At 43.3% G+C, this 20,432-nt stretch overlaps 1 protein-coding gene across 1 annotated transcript in view; it reads left to right on the top strand.

Annotated features, from left to right (window-relative positions):
* dok1b (docking protein 1b) overlaps positions 1 to 20,416 on the top strand; it is a 26,555-nt gene extending 6,139 nt beyond the window's left edge. The window contains exons 2-5 of the mRNA XM_084043484.1: positions 7,882 to 8,208; positions 12,944 to 13,034; positions 15,867 to 16,039; positions 17,178 to 20,416. Coding sequence (XP_083899610.1) covers positions 7,882 to 8,208; positions 12,944 to 13,034; positions 15,867 to 16,039; positions 17,178 to 18,638 — 2,052 coding nt within the window. The 3' untranslated portion in view covers positions 18,639 to 20,416. The remainder of the gene's footprint in view (positions 1 to 7,881; positions 8,209 to 12,943; positions 13,035 to 15,866; positions 16,040 to 17,177) is intronic.
* Positions 20,417 to 20,432: the final 16 nt, after the last annotated feature.

Here is a 20,432-nt window from a genome sequence, read left to right as displayed (position 1 = left end):
GAGTGGGGTGGGCTTTGAGATAATTGTTTGAACGCATTAAAACATCTGTATGTAAACAGTGCATTGCACTCGCTGTGTTGACCTCTGTACAACAGTGCAGTACAAACTACCACTGGTTCCTCATGATGATGACATGTTGGTTTGGAGGAGTAGCAGAAGTAGGGGAAGCTCTGAGGTTACAGCAGCACATCTGTGGTCAAAGCAGTGGTCTGTCCCACACACACACACACACACACACACACACACACACACACACACACACACACACACTTCCTCTCTCCTTCTCCTTCTCTGTCACTCGCTCGCAGTCGACCCTTAAAGGACACAATTAATGGCACGCTCTTCCTCTCAGAGCCTACTGAAAAAACATGCAAGGACAACACAAGACATGCACACACACACACACACACACACACACACACACACACACACACACACACACACACACACACACACACACACACACACACACACACACACACACACACACACACACCAACACAGCCTTGGACATGTGTGCGCGTCTGCAGAGAAACACACAGTACATGCAGACTAGAGACAGCCAATGTTTACCTCTTTCAACCAGTAAAAAAGGTTTTCAAAATAGCCGATCTACAAGCTCACAGTGAGTCGCAACGTGATAGGTTGCGAGCTAATGAATTAATTTGCTTATAAGTAAAATGTTGTCAAAAGAAACTTTAATCATATCTAAGTTGACCACTGACTTTTGCACTTTTTTTTGTGTGCGTCGGTCAAAATATCGGCAATCACGGTCTAGGACTCTGTCATACCTCAAATGTTGGTATCAAAAGAGAAACACGCGAGCGCGCACACACACACACACACACACACACACACACACACACACACACACACACACACACACACACACACACACACACACACACACACACACACAGTTTGGTCTGTCTGTGGCGGGTGGAGACATGGTAGGCTGGTGTGGTAACATGGGAACATGACAGACAGCGGAGAGTTTGAACAACCAGCATGTGGATAAACGTGTCCATCTGACAGGACGTGCTTCAGACCTCTGTGTATTTTTTTTCCTCCAAAAGAAATGGCTGAGAGGTTTTCTCTTACAAACAGTAAGGCTTCAGATGATGTGAATAAAGATAGACAACCATCTTTACCAACATGCATTCAGGCAACATGACATTCTGTACATAGTGTAGCTGCTGTGGAAGGGAATAGTGAACACTGCTCTGCACTGAAAGTTTATCTGATCATTATACTGACTACTGGGCATGATAACAAACAAATAAGATAACAAATTGATAACAAATGTCACGAGACGATATATATTAATATCACAATATATATTTAAAAAAAAAGAAATTACTGAAATCTGTAGGACTCAACATGTCATTTCCTATTTGCATGTCATAACATAAGATGTGTGTAATATAGCTGAGTAGACTCTAAAGGTTAATGAGATGCACTCTGCTTGATTCAGGGATTAAAGTAAAAACTAATCTCACGACTGAAAAGTTGTGTTATGCCGTCCCAATCCCTGATTTGTGAAACAGTGTGAAAGGAGTCCTCCACACTAATGCCGTGTTTCCTAAACAATTATGTTTTGGTATTATTATCATTCTAATCCTATGTTCCTGCTGTTCTATATACAACAAGAACTAACACACACAGTTTTGTACAGAGTAGATTATTACAAAAGTTGCTTTTTAAAAACAAAATTCAACACTTCCATAGATCTCACGATTTCACACAAATAGTGGTGCATAAATTAATCGATTTTAATTTAAAAAAACGACTTTCAAATATAAACTGATCCACAATAAATGGGCTATTTTAGCAATATTTTGCGTGACACCATTGTACAACAAGGTATTTTCAAATGAAAACATGAACACAGCCCCACACTTGATTATTCGATTAATCTATAAAGTAATCGATAGAATAGTCTCTAAGAAGATAATCGACAGTTGTAGCCACTACACACACATATGTTAATTAGAAAAATATATATTAGAAAAAGATTTGACAGGTCAGTAATGATCCAGAAACGTCAACGACACTGTTCTGTCTAATCATCTAATCAGGAGGATTACTGGTTAGAACCGTTAGATGATAAGACAGAACAGAACAGTGTCGTTGTCCTTTCAGTTGAACATGGACTTTGGGGGTGGCCATAGCTGAATGGTTAGAGAGCCTGCCTGGGAAACCAGAGGTCCAAGGTTCAATTCCAGACCAATTCCAGACCTCAGACTTGATGAGTCGAAGTGTCCCCGAGCAAGACACTTAACTCTTCCCCTCTGCGGGCAGCACTCAGCTGGGTGAAGCTGAAAACAGAAGTTCCCACGGGGGATGAAAAAGGTCACACACAAAAAACGTAAAGGCCAACATGACATTATACTAAAAGGTATTTATTGTTTGCTAATGTCACAGCTGCAGAAATGGGGAAATGAACACACATGATGAAGGCTAGTAAGGAAGTCTCTCTCTCTCTCTCTGTGGTGTGTCTACTTTGCATAATTTCCACTCATTGTATGGCTGGTTGATAACGGTCTGTTACCTTATTTGGGATAGCTTAGATCATCAACTCTCACATACATACTTGTGTGTGCGTGCGTGGGTGTGTGTGCGTGTGTGTGTGTGTGTGTGTGTGTGTGTGTGTGTGTGTGTGTGTGTGTGTGTGTGTGTGTGTGTGTGTGAATGCGAATGCATGAGCTCATGAGATGTACAACATATCGGCAAGATATTTTATTTTGTGTTTGTTTTGTTGTATGTTGTGTCATATTTGTACATGGCTAATGACCTAAACAAACTATTACTACATGCACACGTGACGTCTGCAGACACATACTGTACACACTCTGGAACCATTAGCGGGAAACAAAGAGGATCCTGGGTAATGACAGTCCCACACATTTCCTGTCCTTTTTGGCAGTTACTTTGCATTTGTATGTCTGTGAGTGTGTCTAATTTTGCGTGTGTGAGTGCATGTGTGTGCCTGTGCAGACATGTGTGTGGGTGCATGCATGTGCGTGAGTTCGAGAGTGAACGCGGTGTGAATGCATGCATATAGGGCTGCAACTATCTTCTAAGTGATTATTCTAACAATTACAAACGTTTAATCAAATAATCGAGTTTTAATCATCGTTTTGAGGAATTTTTGTTCTTGTTTTTATTTTTTATATATCAACGAATCGACTTTCTAATTTATATTTGACTAAATCAATTAGTCTGATTAACCACTTAATTCGTTGAACTGCTGCACTCCTACTGTACTGTGTGGTGGAGTACTGTATGCAAGAGAGTGACAGCATGCTCATGCACACTGCATCCTCCTGAGCGTCAGTTGAATGACTTTTAACCTGCAGCATTATTATGTTGTGATGGTTAAATATGTCGAAATTGTTAAGCTTGTATTGTAGATCTGCTTTTTTTGTCGTTGCTATTTTTGAAATAGGGCTGAAGTGGTTAACTGAGTGTGTAAAGGCAGCTACACACAGTACGACTTTTAAAGTGGTCGGGGGGTCATCAGATTGTGGATTTCACACTACACAAGTCTCTTTCTTGAAATCGGCTGTCATAATATCATTGTGGTTTTCACACTATATGATTGATCGCTGACAAGGGACCACACACACTGCAAGATTTCACCAGGAGGATGCAATCCAGACCCGATACATACTTTTGTTTTTATTATTTTTAAACAACGTCTCACGAAAACGTGCAAGGCCCCTGTGATATACAGGACGCTATTGATTGATATTAAATATTTCTCTGTTTCTCTGTATGTCTCTATCTCTCTCTCTCTCTCAGGAATACACAGGACCTAAAATGGAAACAAGCCCTGAGCGGCCTTATCTGCGCTATCCTTTTAGCATTCTTTTGTATAAATTTGTGCCAACGTGCCTTTTTTTGCAAACTATTTGTATTCAATCAATTAATCATTCTCTCTCAGTGAAACAAACAAGTCAACCAGCTTTAATGCACAATGCAATTCAGAAGCATTTCCTCGTCGTTCACGGTGATAAAAAGTATTCCAGTCATGATGAAAGTATAGTTTAATAGGCCTACTGCAATATCAACATTGCTTTACCAATATTTGTAACACCAGAATTTTCCCATGGGGATCAAAAAAGGTCTATATCTATCCATCTATCTGTCTGTTAAAACACACACACACACACACACACACACACACACACACACACACACACACACACACACACACACACACACACACAGCTCGCTCGCTCTCTCTTTCTCTCTCTCTCTCTCTCTCTCTCTCTCTCCTCTCTCTGCACGCAGCGACCCTCCCGGTTCTGCGCTCTCATTGGCTGTAGCACGGATGTCCTCGCAGAGTATCATACTGTATGATTTCCAGTCGGCGACAAAGCCAAATATCAAACGTGCTAGATATCTAGAAATGCTCTGGAAGGCATCGCCAAGAGCTGGAATCGCGGAGCCTTTCACACACAGCGAGCAAAACCTCGGCGAGCCAAAAAGGTCCCCGACAGCATAATCGGAGAAAATATCTTGCAGTGTGTTGTAGCCCTAAGGCCCCATATTTACAGAATGTCAAGTAAAAAATAACAAAACAACAATCAATGTCAAATATACATACAGTAAGATTCTAGAGATCTAAATCTTTTTTTTTAGTACCTCAGTTTCTTCTGCAAGTAAAGGTTATCACTTAGCAGCACATATATAGTAAATGTGTGGAATGATCATAGTCATATCACAGTCATATACTGTACATAAAGTGTGTGTGTGTGTGTGTGTGTGTGTGTGTGTGTGTGTGTGTGTGTGTTTGTTTATCTGTGTGTCACACAACATCTGTCCCTGGCATAACTCGGACAGCGTCCAACCGTCCGGTACCAAACTTGGCGTGTGTGGGCAATTCGCACTAGGACGACGCCCTTCCGCCCTAGCATACATAAAGTGAGAGTGCCAGTGTGACGGCCTGTATCGCAGAGACTGACATGGCGACAGGTCTCAGGGATTGTGTAGGTTATAGTATATACATTACATACAGGGACAGTACCTGTATGTATGCCCCCGCGGCTATACGTACGATTAGAACAGCATCACCATGCAAATACACCTCTCTCTCTCTTTTGTTCTGTCTCTTCCTCTTTCCAATTTGCATGGTGTGAATGCAAGTGATATGTTTGCACAGCTGTCATGCTGAATGATGTTATTGTCTCATAACACTTTATACTGAGCTTATTTTTAGCTAAACACACACACACACACACACACACACACACACACACACACACACACACACACACGGGTGCACGAGCAGACGGACGCACACACACACACACACACACACACACACACACACACACACACACACACACACACACACACGGGTGCACGAGCAGACGGACGCACACACACACACACACACACACACACACACACACACACACACACACACACACACACACACACACACGAACACTGAATATAACGCCTCATCAGTTCCAGGATCTTGTATTGTGTGATGGATGGAAGCATGTTTGTTCAGTGTCACAGTGAAAAGAGATACAACCATTTATAGACAGTGCAGTCTAGTACCAGTTTGGCAATAACTTCCTTTTCAACTATTGCCCTCCTGTTAGCATTAGTGTTGTTGAGTACATGATAGTGTAAGAGAGGTTACTTTTGGGTTAAAGTTGAAGCGGTCTTAACCTATGCAATCAAATCATCAGGGCTATTTGACGGTAAAAGTCACCCATAAATAATGAATATATACTGTGCATATATAGCAATATCACCCAAGAGGGATTGCTAGTATACTGTAACTGTATATCAGCATGGCTGTGATTCAGTCATAGATATGAGGACGCAGGTCCACAGGGGTCCATTTTTACTCACTGAGGATTTTCCTGTGAACTAACGTGCTGTATTTGTTTAACAGCAGAAGCTTAAATGTGGTGTAAGTGATATGTTTTTGTAAAAAATAAAGAACATTTTTGTTCAAATGTTTGTTCAGTAACAAGGGTCTCACGTCTTTCCAGCTCTTTAGTTAACAGAAAATACATTCTCAGGGATACTGATGTCATCCAATCTGGAGAGAGAACCATACAAAGGTCATTTATCAGCTTCAGTGTTCCAATTCCAAATAATGTTTCGGTTTCATCACTTCCAATTTCTCTTGCTTATCCTCTTTGAGTTCTCTCTGCCGATTGGATACATTTGGTGTAAACATGTATTTCTGACCTGGATAGACGGGCAGAACAGAACACTGTCACTAAACAAACACTTAATAACAATGATTGCTATTGGAATATAATATAACACTTATTTTAACAACAACAAAAATATACAGTATATCACTTTCAACCCCGTTAACAGTCTGTGTGTGAGTATGTTAGGCTACATTGCTTGCATAATTACTCATCTTCTTGTTGCTGTATTTTTGTGATGTGAAATGTCACAATAGTAATCGGGTTATTCATATACAACACATTGTCACTATGGCCATTGTTAGCGGGTGAGTGGACACACACACGCACACAGGGCCACAGCTGTATCCCCTACTGCTTGGTGGCATTATGTGACATGTTGGTCATATCCCTGCAGCTCCCAGAGGAGGAAGAGGCTATTGTTAGCTGGGACTTCCTCACTTCGGCACTATACAAACTGTTAAGTTAACCCATGAAGATTTACATTTGAACCACTTTAAAAAATATATATATACTTTGCAAAAAAATTAGGTTAAGACTTTGACAGGGGCCAGTTTGGAATTGCAGCCTCCTGAAGGTGTTTCTTTAGGGCAGTGAATAGGGTTTTACACTCCTTTACTCCTTTTGGTAGGGCATTCCACATTTTTGTTGCATAGCATGAGAACGAGTTCATTCCCTTTGTTGTGCCAGATCTGGGTTGAACATGATCCGTGGAGCTGCCTCTGGTGTTGTGATCGTGGACTTCATTTACGTTTTTGAAGTATGATGTAGGTACAGGGTACAGGTAACTCAAATCTTTGCTTTTGGGGACTAAATATTGCTTCTGGAACTAAATATTTTGAGATGGTGGTCAGCGGCCAAATACATCAAATGTTGGCAGTCCTTGGCATGAAAAAGTTTGAGCACCACTGATGTAGCAACATAAGTTTTTCAGAAAACTGTTTGGATTTAGAAGACATTTGTAGAATCGGCCTCAGGTCTAAATGGGTAAAAGTGCAGCAAAGCAAATCTCCCTGTAACAATGGTGCTTCATCCTCTCAAGTACACATACAGCACACGTTGGCAAGACACAAAGAGACATGTGGTGATGGGGAAGGGGACGTGACCGAAATGAATTGTCATCTTTGGATTTCAGGATTGTTCGGTTTCTGCTAGGGCTCTTTTCCCCTCATAATTGTTTTTGCAGCAGTGGTTGTTTAGGCCAACTGATGGTTTCGGTCTCATGGTTGGCCATTGTTTTGTTTTGTTCCCCGTTTTGGTTTTATACGTGAATACTGAAAAATGCTGACACCAAACATTGGCCAAGCAGCACTTATTTGGGGCTTTGCCTCTAGCTGCAGCAGTAGTATAGTGACTAAATCTAGGTGACTGCTGAATGAATGTACAGGAAACCCTTGTGTGCATAAAAGACTTGTGTAAAACTGTGTTAGATTTCCTTACGGCAGAACATCATAAACCCCATTCTAAATAGGTTAGTACTGAGGTACACTGGTGTGCCATGGGACAAGTCCAGGTGTGCCTTTTGATTTTGTGACGACTACACATATGTTACCTTTTTATTTGGCATTCGTGAATAAAAATAAACGTTTGCATAAAGGCTGTTTTGTATCTTATGTATATGAACACAGTTGTGCAACTGTGTTAGACTAACTGTACCCTCTCTTCTTTCTCCACCCCCAACCCTTCCTCCAACCAGAAATGGAAGAAGAACTGGTTCGTCCTCTACCCCGCCAGTCAGAACGGCATCGCCCGCCTCGAATTCTTCGACTCGCCGTCGGGCAGCGGAGGTGGGGCCGGCGGGGGCGGGGGAGGAGTTGGGACCAACGAGAAGACCCGGAAGCTGGACAAGAAGATCATTCGCCTGTCGGAGTGCATCTCCATCCTGCCCGCCGTCACCGAGACCTGCCCCAAAGAAAACATGGCCGCCTTCTGCGTGGAGACAGTGGAAAAAACGCATGTCTTCGCAGCAGAGAAGAGTGTGACTGCACAGTGGGTGGAGATCATGTGCGATATCGCCTTTCAGGTAGATATTTTATTGTTTATTCAACAACTTTGAACTCCCATATTGGACATGTCAGTATAGGCAAAAGTGTTCTTGTGAAAATAGCTGATCTACAAGCTCACAATGTGTTGCGATGGGACATTGTGAGCTTGTAAATTGGTTGTTTTTCCTATTCGTCATATGACAAAGTATATAGGACTCAAGTGGTTAAAAAGAACATATGCTTTATTAATCTGCATAGGGATTCTTTTGGAAGGGGAAGGGAACTGGGGATATCCAGCTGATGGCTGCTCAGATGGTCATGATGAGTGCTTGGTGGGGAGCTATTAGGGGTTCAGTCTGTTAGTGGTTAAGTGTCTTACTCAGGGACATTTCGACGTATGCAAGGGGCGAGCGTGGGAGGTGAACTGGTGACCTACTAACTACCAGACAGCCTCTACCCACTCAGCTATGGCCACCACAATGATAGTGGCAGTTACACATGCACAATGATAAACTGTAGAGACACTTATCAGATGTGGTGCATTAGTTTACAGCCTAACCCCCAGGAGGGCTCAGGAAGTGTGTGGGACTATTTGTAAGCTCCGAGAAGATGGCGTGAGATAAGCTTGCTTGCATGGAAAAAGAGTGTGTGTGTGTGTGTGTGTGTGTGTGTGTGTGTGTGTGTGTGTGTGTGTGTGTGTGTGTGTGTGTGTGTGTGTGTGTGTGTGTGTGTGTGTGTGTGTGTGGACTGTGTGCGTGTGCTGTGTGTGTGTAAATCTCTTAAGATTCTTTCGGAAACAGTTCAATGTATACATTTCACTACGATTCAATTTGTCATGTTCATTTCATACAAATTAATTTCAATGCATTAAAATACATTGAATTCACAGTAACTGCATGACCTGATTGACTCAGTATTAGTGGACTTTAGACAACAAGTAATACACCAAGCTTCAAGTTCTCAGCATATTTATTGTCAATAAGTGCCATATTTAATTACATTTTATTTTGGCCAAAAAAGTATTGATTATAATTGATTATAACCAGTGTTGTAGTGGAGGGTATACAAACGTATACCCTCTAAAACAATTGGTTTTCAGTGGGCATTTCGTGTACTCACTTATGTGTACAGCAATCAGTTTCAGTGTAGTCGCAAATATAAATCATTCAATACATATTGATTTGGAACATTTCTAACTGTTTCAATACACACTAGCGATACCAGCCGCGTGTTCTCCTATGACTCTTCTTGCCCCACACACACACACACACACACACACACACACACACACACACACACACACACACACACACACACACACACACACACACACACACACACACACACACACACACACACACACACACACACACACACACACACACACACACACACACCACCAGTGTTGCCATGTCTGCTTATTATGTAAATATTGGTAGTTGCGGATTGTGGTTTGTTTTGGGCTTGTTTCTAAAGTGTAGTTGCTTATTTGGGCTTAATTCCTAAATGTTGTTTAAACCAGTGGTTCTCAAACATTTTCATGTGAAGGACCCCCAAATCAATATGTATTTGTCCACAGACCCCCATCTAAAATATTTTCTGCCAGGGACCCCGTACCAGATTTGTGTTGTTATAATGTTAAAAAAATAAATACAAATATGTCATTAAAAAAAAAAGAAATTGACCTGGTTGCTTATTTCTCTCGCAGAATCTGGCAACAATGCACACAACACAAACCCTCCTCATAGTACTGTTCTCAGCTCTCCTCACTCAACTTGTTTTGTTTGGTCCATTTCAAAACAGAGGTCACATTGTTATAGTGTGTGGGTGTTAACTTGATAAAGATGCTAAGTGTGCAGAGACTCTGTGAATGGTATCGAGTGACGAATATAAGGTACTCTGGACAATAGTCCAATGATTGGGTTTCCTTTTGATTTTATTTGGCTTAATGTTTGTTCAGTGCGTTGCATTTGAGGCAAATTAACAAGGAAAGACAGCAAGGATATACCAGCAAGCCCAGATGCAAGCTAGGGGAAGTGCAACATTGGAGTAAGGAGACCAGTGCCAACTGCTAACATAGCAAATTTAGTACATTTGGTGCAATGCTTTGATGATGATGATGATGATGATATTAGACCTTTTTAAAACACAGGGTAGCCACCTTATGTTTTGTCTGTCATTATAATACCTCTATTTGCATGTTTCTGTGTGGTGATCATGTGAAAATTCCACTTTCAGAATGAATCAAGTATATATACCGTACTCATACTGTATCATCATGCCCCAAGACTACACAATATTCTTTCAGCTATAACTATAGCAGACATAGCGATTTTTCCCCTTTCTTTTTTTTTCCCAATATAAAAATAAATATGCCCTCAACTTGTGTGTTTCCCCCATGGTATCAAATATCGAAACTGTTCAGGTTATTTTTTTGTGTGATTACACAAGGCAGAGCACACACAAATCACGTGAATAAATGCAAATGTTCCTTTGAAAACAGTCAATAAATCAATGATGATGATGTTGATGAACAGTGGTTGAACTGTTGAACAGAACTGAATGGTTGAACAAAACCCCACTGTCTCTTCAGTGTGGGACCATTATGAAGCAAACATTAGCTGCAGCAGAAGTCAAGTGACTTTGCAAAAACACTACTGGCACATACAGTACTTAAGAAGCCAGTTCACAATTTGACATTTTTCAGTTGACTACTGTATCACTTTAGAGCTGCACTATGGAACTTTCCTGTTCTTCTATGGATTTGAACCCAGGTCTCGTGCACAAGTGCTGAAATGTTTACCACTGAGGTAATAGAGCCTGCGTGCTTGGGGAGAAATAGAATTTTGACCTTTAGATCAAAATCTGTGTCAAACCAGAAACAGGATTGTGTCAAACGTGGTGTCCAACCTAGACACAAGATCTAAATGTAGAAGAGCAGGGAGACCAAATACAACCACACCAATTGTAAAGGTTATTTTTGTATTAACATACTCTTAACATACAGATTGGACCAAATAACATTTTATTCACAACATTTCTTTACATAATTTAAGTGATTAATTATGATAATGTTAGCAGCGTTCTGATTAAACGTCACTGTTTCTGAAAATGTTATACCCACCCAGGGCACTGTTCCTTTGTGGCATGGGCCACCTTCAAATTATTTGGCAAAATTAGAGTAAAGCACTGCTACACACACCACTGATTCTAACATACATTACCATGCAGGTGCATCGCTACCTTAAAGAACCCGAGCGTCCCTATTCTCGGGCAAACCGTTGACAAAAATGGCGAAGAGATCTAGTGTAGAGGGGGAAAAGGAGGGGACCAAATATAAACCCCTGGGGGTCTCCGGTCAATGACTTATAGGGTTTAAGTGGTTAATGCATTGTACACCCCTGTGTGTGTGTGTGTGTGTGTGTGTGTGTGTGTGTGTGTGTGTGTGTGTGTGTGTGTGTGTGTGTGTGTGTGTGTGTGTGTGTGTGTGTGTGTGCGTGCGTGTGCGCATACGTGCGTTGTGCGCATGTGTTCTGTAACTAGAATGTGTTTCAATGAGCCTCTGTCCTAAGACAAAACATAACATCAGATGAATGATATTATCACTAATTTGCTGCTGAGTTTGAACAGGAGTTATGCTTGAAAAACAGGGCCTTCCAATGATTTTGCAACAATTTTTTACTTTTCCCAATGACGCATGTGTGGTGTGTGTATAGTGTGTGTGTGTGTGTGTGTGTGTGCGCGCGCGTGTGTGTACTGTTTTAACTGCCTGCTGATACTACTGCCAAAGCATGCCCCTGGAGTGTCTACAAAGTGATATCAGCTGGATCCGCAGTGGCACGCACGCACGCACGCACACACACACACACACACACACACACACACACACACACACACACACACACACACACACACACACACACACACACACACACACACACACACACACACACACACACACACACACACACACACACACATCCACACTCACACACACTAGGGATGCTTATTTCTTTCAAATTGTTTACATGTGGTTATTCTTGGTTAACACTACCAATACTTATCTACACGCAGGCAGACACACACACACACACACACACACACACACGCACACGCACACGCACACGCACACGCACACGCACACGCACACGCACACACGCACACGCACACACACTTGTGTACAGGCAAGCACACGTGTGTACACAAAGGAAACAGAGCCAAAGATGAACAGATGTGAATGTACATAGATAGAAGCCAGAGGGAATAAATGTACTTAGTGTAAAACAGCGTGGGAGCTATCATCACTCCACTTTGTTCTCTGTGGGACACATCATGTTCTTCTGCTGTCTGTCAATGTTCCTCTCACACCCTCTGTCTATTCCCTGACTGTCAAAACATCACAAGGAGCCCATGTTGGATACATGCTATTAACCACTTAACCCTAGCATTCCTATTCTGGGCATGTCATAATGGATGAAAGTTCTGCAAAAATAGGCAAACATACAAGGAAAATGAGATAAGCTAAGCTCACAACGTTGTAAGCTTGTAGATTGCCTATTTTTGGCAAAGAGATGTGGTGCATAGGGGGAAAAAGGAGGGGGCCAAGTATAGACCCTAGGCCTAGTGGGTCCCCGGTCAACAAAGTTTTCAGTGTTTAAATTGTAATAATTACAACACATACGGTAACACATACTGTACAAATCTGAATAAACCTGTTAATCCGCTGTCTAATATTGTGTGTGTGTGTGTGTGTGTGTGTGTGTGTGTGTGTAGGGAGGTGGGGGTAGTAAGACTCCAGATTGTAACGGAGGGCCTCAGGACCTACAGATGTCTGAGAATCTCATCTACTACTCCAGAGAGGAGGGTAAATAACACACACACACACACACACACACACACACACACACACACACACACACACACACACACACACACACAGAAGCAAACAAGTGCCATGAAGTTCTGAATTTTAAAAAGGCACTGAATATTTCACATATTCAACGTAAACACCATTGAATTCATAGCATTGAAATATCTTTTCAGATTCAAAGGCTTTGTATGTCACATGCATGTACAGTGTTGGGGACTTAATATGACTTACGTTTTTTGTAAAGTAATGCCTTACTTGATCTACTACAACGTCACACATCACACTCGTCACACTAAGCATTCTTCCTCCACACTGGGAGAAAAACAGCATCTGAAAGTTTGATGGGATGCATTTTTACATGTGAGACTGTGACCACTTTTACATTGCATCTTATGAGCGGTGGGGTTCTTTTGCTGCCGACCTGCGCGCGCATACTGTTTCGTAACAGTGTGACGTCGTCTGTTGAATGGTTGAAGATGCCCGGCTACAGTCTCAGTCCTCCCCGACATACCTTGGGGTGAAGCTGGACAGAACAACACCGCCCTACGGACCGTCTCCGTATGTCTACGAGCCACCCCATCATACCAACTACCTGTCCTCGCTGGAATCGCTCCAGCAGAGGTCAGACGAGAAGCCGCCACGCTGGCCCTCGCTCGGAAGGCACAGATGAGTGAATCCCACCTCCTCCACAAGGTCGTCACGGAGACACCACAGCGCGTGCGCCTCAAGTCCCGGCGCCCCTTTGCAACACAGGCCCAGGAACTGCTCCGCACAACACCAGCGGACACCTCCAAGGCTTCCTGGGTGAAGGCAAGATGGAGGGACCAGTGGAAGGCAGCAGAACCATCCAGGCTCCACAAATACATCAAGGACCCAGCAGATGTTCCTGGCCAGCACCTCCCACGCAAGGAGTGGACAACCCTCAATCGCCTGAGGACAGGTGTTGGACGTTTCAATGCATCAATGCACAAGTGGGGTCTCACAGACAATGCCCATTGCGAATGTGGGGATCCAGAACAGACTGTGGAACACGTTATGACCAGCTGCCCCAAATACCGGCCACCGAATGGTGATCGTGGTTTAATTGACCTAGACAATGACACACTGGACTGGCTTGCTGCAACGGAGCTGAAGGTCTAAGGACATACGACAGAAGAAGAAGTCGTCTGTTTAGGCGTCTATATACATCATGAGTATAAAATATAATATAGGTTGATGTGCTATGAAAACTGTGTCAACGATCTCCGGTCCATTTCTTAAATGTTACAGTATACACTAACATAATTTACTGCTTAATCCGTTGAATTATAGCAACCATATTCAAACCATATTCATGGAATCTTAACACAAACCGAATCAGTGTCTCCATCCGGGAACAAGGCGCAATTTGCTATTGATTAATCTATAATTATTTTTTTTTAACCATAATTGACAACACTTGCAGCTTGTCTATAATAAACACACAATCAATTCAAATACATGGTCTTCTAAGCATAATATTTCAATGCTATGAATTCAGTGAATTTTCAATATTAGTATTCAAGTATTAAGATCTTCATGTCTCTTATTGCCATCCATATACGCAACTATAACAATAGAGACTTAGTACATTTTTTAATACAGGTAAGTCACTATAAAAATGTAAAAAATAACTCAGAAAATAAAGCATGGTCATGTCCTATTCATGCTATACTCTATACATACCAATAAAAACACCCTCAAGTACCCATTGAAGCATTTCTCTGAATGCATTGACAGAGTGTATACAGTATTTATGGATATATGCATGCATCCACACATTAAACTGCTGCTTATTACACGGCTTGGTTGAATGCGTGATTCTGATTGGCCAATCACTGAATTCGGTGGTTTGTCATTTCTGGATAGCAGACTTCTGCTATGAAGAATAGATCATTGCACTGGACACATTTTGTGCATAATATAATTGGACTATTCCTTAACCATAAGCAATTACATCCTTTTAAAATCAATGACATTGTTCATTGTCCATTAGTTAATTTCTTTATTGAGTAGCCATGTAATAAGTGGAGTAATGAATAGCAACACAGTCATTATTGATAAATGTCGCTATTCATTATCCCTTGCTTGTACAGCACATACACACATTAGGTCTTAAGTGTGTGTTAGTTATGTTATTGCATAAAAGCTAAAAGCTATACTGAAAGTCATAATTCACTCAATGACAAATGCTCATTTATTCATATAGACACAGACACACACAGACACACACACACACACACACACACACACACACACACACACACACACACACACACACACAGAGACACAGAGACACACACACACACACACACACACACACACACACACACACACACACACACACACACACACACACACACACACACACACACACACACACACACACACACACACTGAATGAGCCTTGACTTGAAAGGCCTTTGCTTTAGACAACATAAGTCACTCTAACCTACTGTATGTTGGCCATTTTCAGTGAATATGTTCTTTCTTTTTTGGCCAATTTTTTGCTAATAACATCAGTACATTCTAAGATCTCCTGTCCTCTCCCATGCAGTGAATTCATAAGCATTATGTTTTCAGATTCTCTATTCAATTAAATAGACTCCCCTTCGCTCCCCTTCTGTTCTTGTTTTTCTTCCATGTGTTTTTCCTTGTGATGGTGTTAGCTAAAGCCTGATTTATACTTAGTTGCACGCTGGTGTTGCATACCTTAAATAGCAGATCTACAAGCTCACAACGTGTCACGAATGTGACACCGGCATGCAACTAAAGTATAACTGAGGCTTAACTCCTCCTCTCCTGCAGTGAGTGAGTTCTGGGTGAGCGTCCAGCGCACCGAGGCGTCCGAGCGCTGCAGCCTGTCAGGTAGCTACTGGCTGAAAGCAGACAGAGACTCCCTGGTCCTGAAGGAAGCCAAGACCAAAAGGAACGTTCTGCTTTGGCCCTACAAGCTGCTCCGGAGATACGGACGGGACAGGGTGGGTGCACGCACATAAGACACACACAGCACCTACCCACCCACCCCATATTTGCTTTCCTGCGTTAACCCATTAAGACCTGAGGCCGATTCTACAAATGCCTTCTAAATCAATAGTTTTAGAAATCAGAAGAGAAGATTTGTGTAAAAAGAAAATATATATATATTCAACATTTTTCAAACACTTTCAAGATTTTTCAAAAATGTTCAAGAATAGCAGATGTACAAGCTCGTAGTGCAGTATCGTAGCATATCCAATGTATGGCCTGCCATCATTATTTGTTAGAATCGTTTCCAGTTATCTGCGTAAAAACAGCTGTCAACAAAAATGTCATGACAGCCCTAAATACAAAGACTATCTTGTTCTATTCAAGATATATTCACACACAGTGCACAGCACTGTGCACACCCACTCCTCGCACATATCACGGAACACGCAATGCTGCATTTCTGAGGATAGCGTTACATGCAATTTGGCATTTTTGTATCGCTCATATTGCTATTGTATTATTGGTAATCTTTTATTTTAGTAACTAGTCCCCTAGCTATCAGGTATTTACCAGGAAAGTCGATGATAAACAAATATAGTTGGGAAAGTACTAAGAAATGGATAGTAAGTACTATTTAATTTCCTAGTTGAGTAACTACATGGAAACTTACTAGGATGATAACTAAATAGATGGTAATAAAATGTATTAATTGATTAATTTTAGTTAAGGTTAAGCAGTGTTAGCATGGTTAGCTTTAGGCATGGGCGTGGTGTGGTTAACCCATTAAGAGCTGGAACACATCTGTGTCATTTTAGGTTTCTTTGGCTGTTCAAAAATAGCAGATATACAAGCTCATAGCACGGCACCGAGTGCCATGCTTTGAGCTTGTAGATCTGCTATTTTAGAAAGATTGTGAAATGTTTTGCATATATATATTTTTTTTTTAAATCTAGATTTAGAAAACATTTGTAGAATCTGCCTCAGGTCTTAAGGGGTTAGGGTAAGGTTCTGAGAGAGCGGATAGTTAAGTCCACTTGTCTCACAAAGCATTGCCAGCCAATCCATTCTAATGCCCACCTTTATATATTTGACTAATGTACCCTAGTTAATTGGAACTCTAACCCTCCTCTCCTCGCTGTTTCTTCTCAGGTGATGTTTTCCTTTGAGGCGGGTCGCCGCTGTGACTCGGGTCCCGGCAACTTCACCTTCGAGACCAAGCAGGGCAACGAGATCTTCCAGCTGGTGGAGCAGGCCATCAAGTCACAGAAGGCGCTGACGGAGGAGCGTCACCTCAGCTGTCCCGTCACCTTTGACCCCGATTGCCCCCCCTCGCTGCAGCACCTGCGCAGCATGGCTGGGATTATTATCCTCGAGGGCAACAACAACAACAGCGGCCGGGAGCCGGACGGGGATTCGGGAGGGAGCAAGCCAGGCTCTGCGGACGGAGTAATAGGGAGGAGAGAGGGAGGAGACGGGGGAGGAGGAGGTGGAGGAGGAGGGAGGGTGCAGGGAGGAGGGGGCGGATTACACAAAGGGAGGAGCTTACCAGATCCGCCGCCCATGATGGGGGTTTTGGGAGGAGAGGTCACACCCCCTAGGTCTCCCAGGCACGGTGCTGTGGGGGTGGGTAAATTTCCAGTGGAAGAACTATCTGGTGTGTATTCAGAACCGGCCGACTCGGTCCGCTTGCCTCCACCAAGTGCTGACAGCCTCTATTCGGACCCTATAGACAGTATCAAGAAACAAAACCAACCGGGCAGCAACCCGTCCGGTCCGATGCCGACTCCCCGCCTCAGGCCCGTGGGAGACGAGGGCAACAACAACCAACGAAGGCAGTCGTCGGACCAGCAGTCGTCGGACCAGGTGTATTCTCTCCTGTACGACCAGGTGAACTTTGAGCTGAGCCAGATGAGCGGCTCCCTGGGTCCGGACAGTGATGGGACCGGAGGAGGCAGAGGGGGGAACAGTAACCGACGCCCCCCAGGGGGTCAAGCCGAAGGGGCCTCGTCATCGCCACCCACTTCGGCTGCAGAACACATTTACGACGAACCGGAGGGCTGCGCCAAACCGAGAGCCACGCCACTGGCGATGAGCATCTACGATGAAGCCCGCCCCGAGGGCTGGAGAAGACCATCAGTAGAGGTGATGTTAGCCTCTGGACAGGAAGGGAACTACAACCAGGAGAATAGCTACTCGATCCCTTCCGCCGGGAAGCAGTACACACAGCCGTACACGCACGCGCACACACATCCCTCGCCATCTCACACGCACTCTGAACCCCGGACGCACTCCCCCCCCCACTCCACCCCAAATCGCGGCGGGCCCCCGGCCCCGCCGACAGCTCCGAGGTGGCCCAAGCCCACCACGGCCCCCAAGCCCGCCAAGGGCGCTCTCCCGCGGAAGGATCTATTACCACCGCCACCCGTGAGACCTGGGGGATCCGGGGGCAACGTAAACAATAACAATGGTAACACAGGAGGCAGGGATCTCTACAGCAAAGTGTCCAAGATTAAGGTCCCACCTCCTAATCTATGGTTGAACCAGCAGACTAACAACCAGCCTGTGCTGAGGTCACCAGATATCATCTACGACAATTTGGGGGACGCTTGACCCCGCTCATTTTTATATTTTAAGCCAGATCTCAGCTGTTCCGGGGGATTACAAAGATCCAACGTACAGCTTCCTGGTTTGTCTACGCACACTGGGCTGCTGTCGCTCTGCCCAGGAGAGGAATTAATGTATAACACCTGCTGGACAGATACATTAAGCCAGTGGTTCTGAAACATTTGTTTGTCCAGGACCCCCAAATTGATGTATTTGGCCGCAGACACAAGAGAAGAATCGTATAGTTATTATTACGTTATTGTTTTCAAAAAAAGATTCAAAATGTTTCAAACATTTTCAAGATTTTTCAAGATAGTATAAAATAGGGTTAAAGTGTAAACTGTTCCTCATTTTGCTGGGAACCCCCTCAAGGACCCCTGGGAGTGGACCCCCCCACACACACACACACATACAAGGCAAAAGGGAGAATTGTGTCAGGTGGACCCAAGGACTCACTCAGCCGCAAGCAAACCTGTGGTCGATGTTCACCAGGACCTACTCTCTCTCTCTCTCTCTCTCCGCTGGGGGTTTGGATCAGACTCGTTTCATCTAAACAATGGGATAATTGCTTGGAGAAAAGTCCATCCTGAGTGGATTAGCTTGAAATTGTGAGGAAAATACCATAAGTGGCTTGCTGTGTAGCATTTTAGGACATAGAGTGCAGCTAGCATATGGAGGCAGGGACCACCCTGCTCTTTCTCTGTGTGTGTGTGTGTGTGTGTGTGTGTGTGTGTGTGTGTGTGTGTGTGTGTGTGTGTGTGTGTGTGTGTGTGTGTGTGTGTGTGAGAGAGAGAGAGAAAGTTTGAATGTTTGTATGGTCAAACCCATAATTGCCATACCAAGCCACAGTGTGGTTGGCTGGCCACTCAAACACACACACACACACACACACACACACACACACACACACACACACACACACACACACACACACACACACACACACACACACACACACACACACACACACGCACACACACACACAACGGTGTGCCAAAAAGTGACTAGTCTTACTGGCTGCACTTTAACAAGCTAGAAGGACGGCAATGGCTTGGCTTGTCTTGTCTAAAATGCTTGCCATGCTTATTCAGTGACTGGGCTCTTAACTGGAACCTCAACCATGAGTTAGTTGTACTGCTGGGTGAGTCCAGCCTGTGCTGGGGGACATGGTGATGACAAAGAAAGCACTGGTTCTATCCATAGAAACAAGACAACATATCTTTGAACTTAATATGTACTGTTGACAGTAATAATGAGCGTGCCTTTGGGCCAAAGGGACCCTCCTGTGTTTGCTGGACTGATGATACACATCTCTTGTAACAGAACTTCTGGACACTAACTTGAGACATTACGTCAATCCCAGTCAATTGGAAACGGAATTGGGGCTCTTTTTTTTCTTTTTGGGTCCAGCAATTGGCCCGTGACTTTGTATTTGAAGAAAGCTGTTTCCTAATGCTTAATTTATACTTTGTTTATACTTAAAAATAGCGGGCCAACAGCTTGTATGTTGGCTATTTTCGGTGCGCGACACCGGCACACAACTATGTGTAAATCAAGCTTAAGAGTTTCTTATCTCTGTCTCATATGCCTGAGTCCCTGCTTCACCCGCAGTGTGAGAGGCGCACACACACATGTGATCACATGGGGCCATGTGATTCTGAGGTGATCATTTGTTTCTGCTGATGAAAGTTCCTGCACATAGTAAACATATGAAGTCAAAATGTTTTATATGGTCTGTGTACAGAAATATTTTAACTTCTAACTAATAAATCTCCTCCTTGCAATATGTTGCTCTGTGTG

The sequence above is a fragment of the Gymnoscopelus microlampas genome (genome assembly GCF_963454915.1).
Source record: "Gymnoscopelus microlampas genome assembly, chromosome: 19".
NCBI lineage: Eukaryota > Metazoa > Chordata > Actinopteri > Myctophiformes > Myctophidae > Gymnoscopelus > Gymnoscopelus microlampas.
Note: the sequence above shows the minus strand (reverse complement) of the source record. Positions and strands in the feature narration are given on the sequence as shown.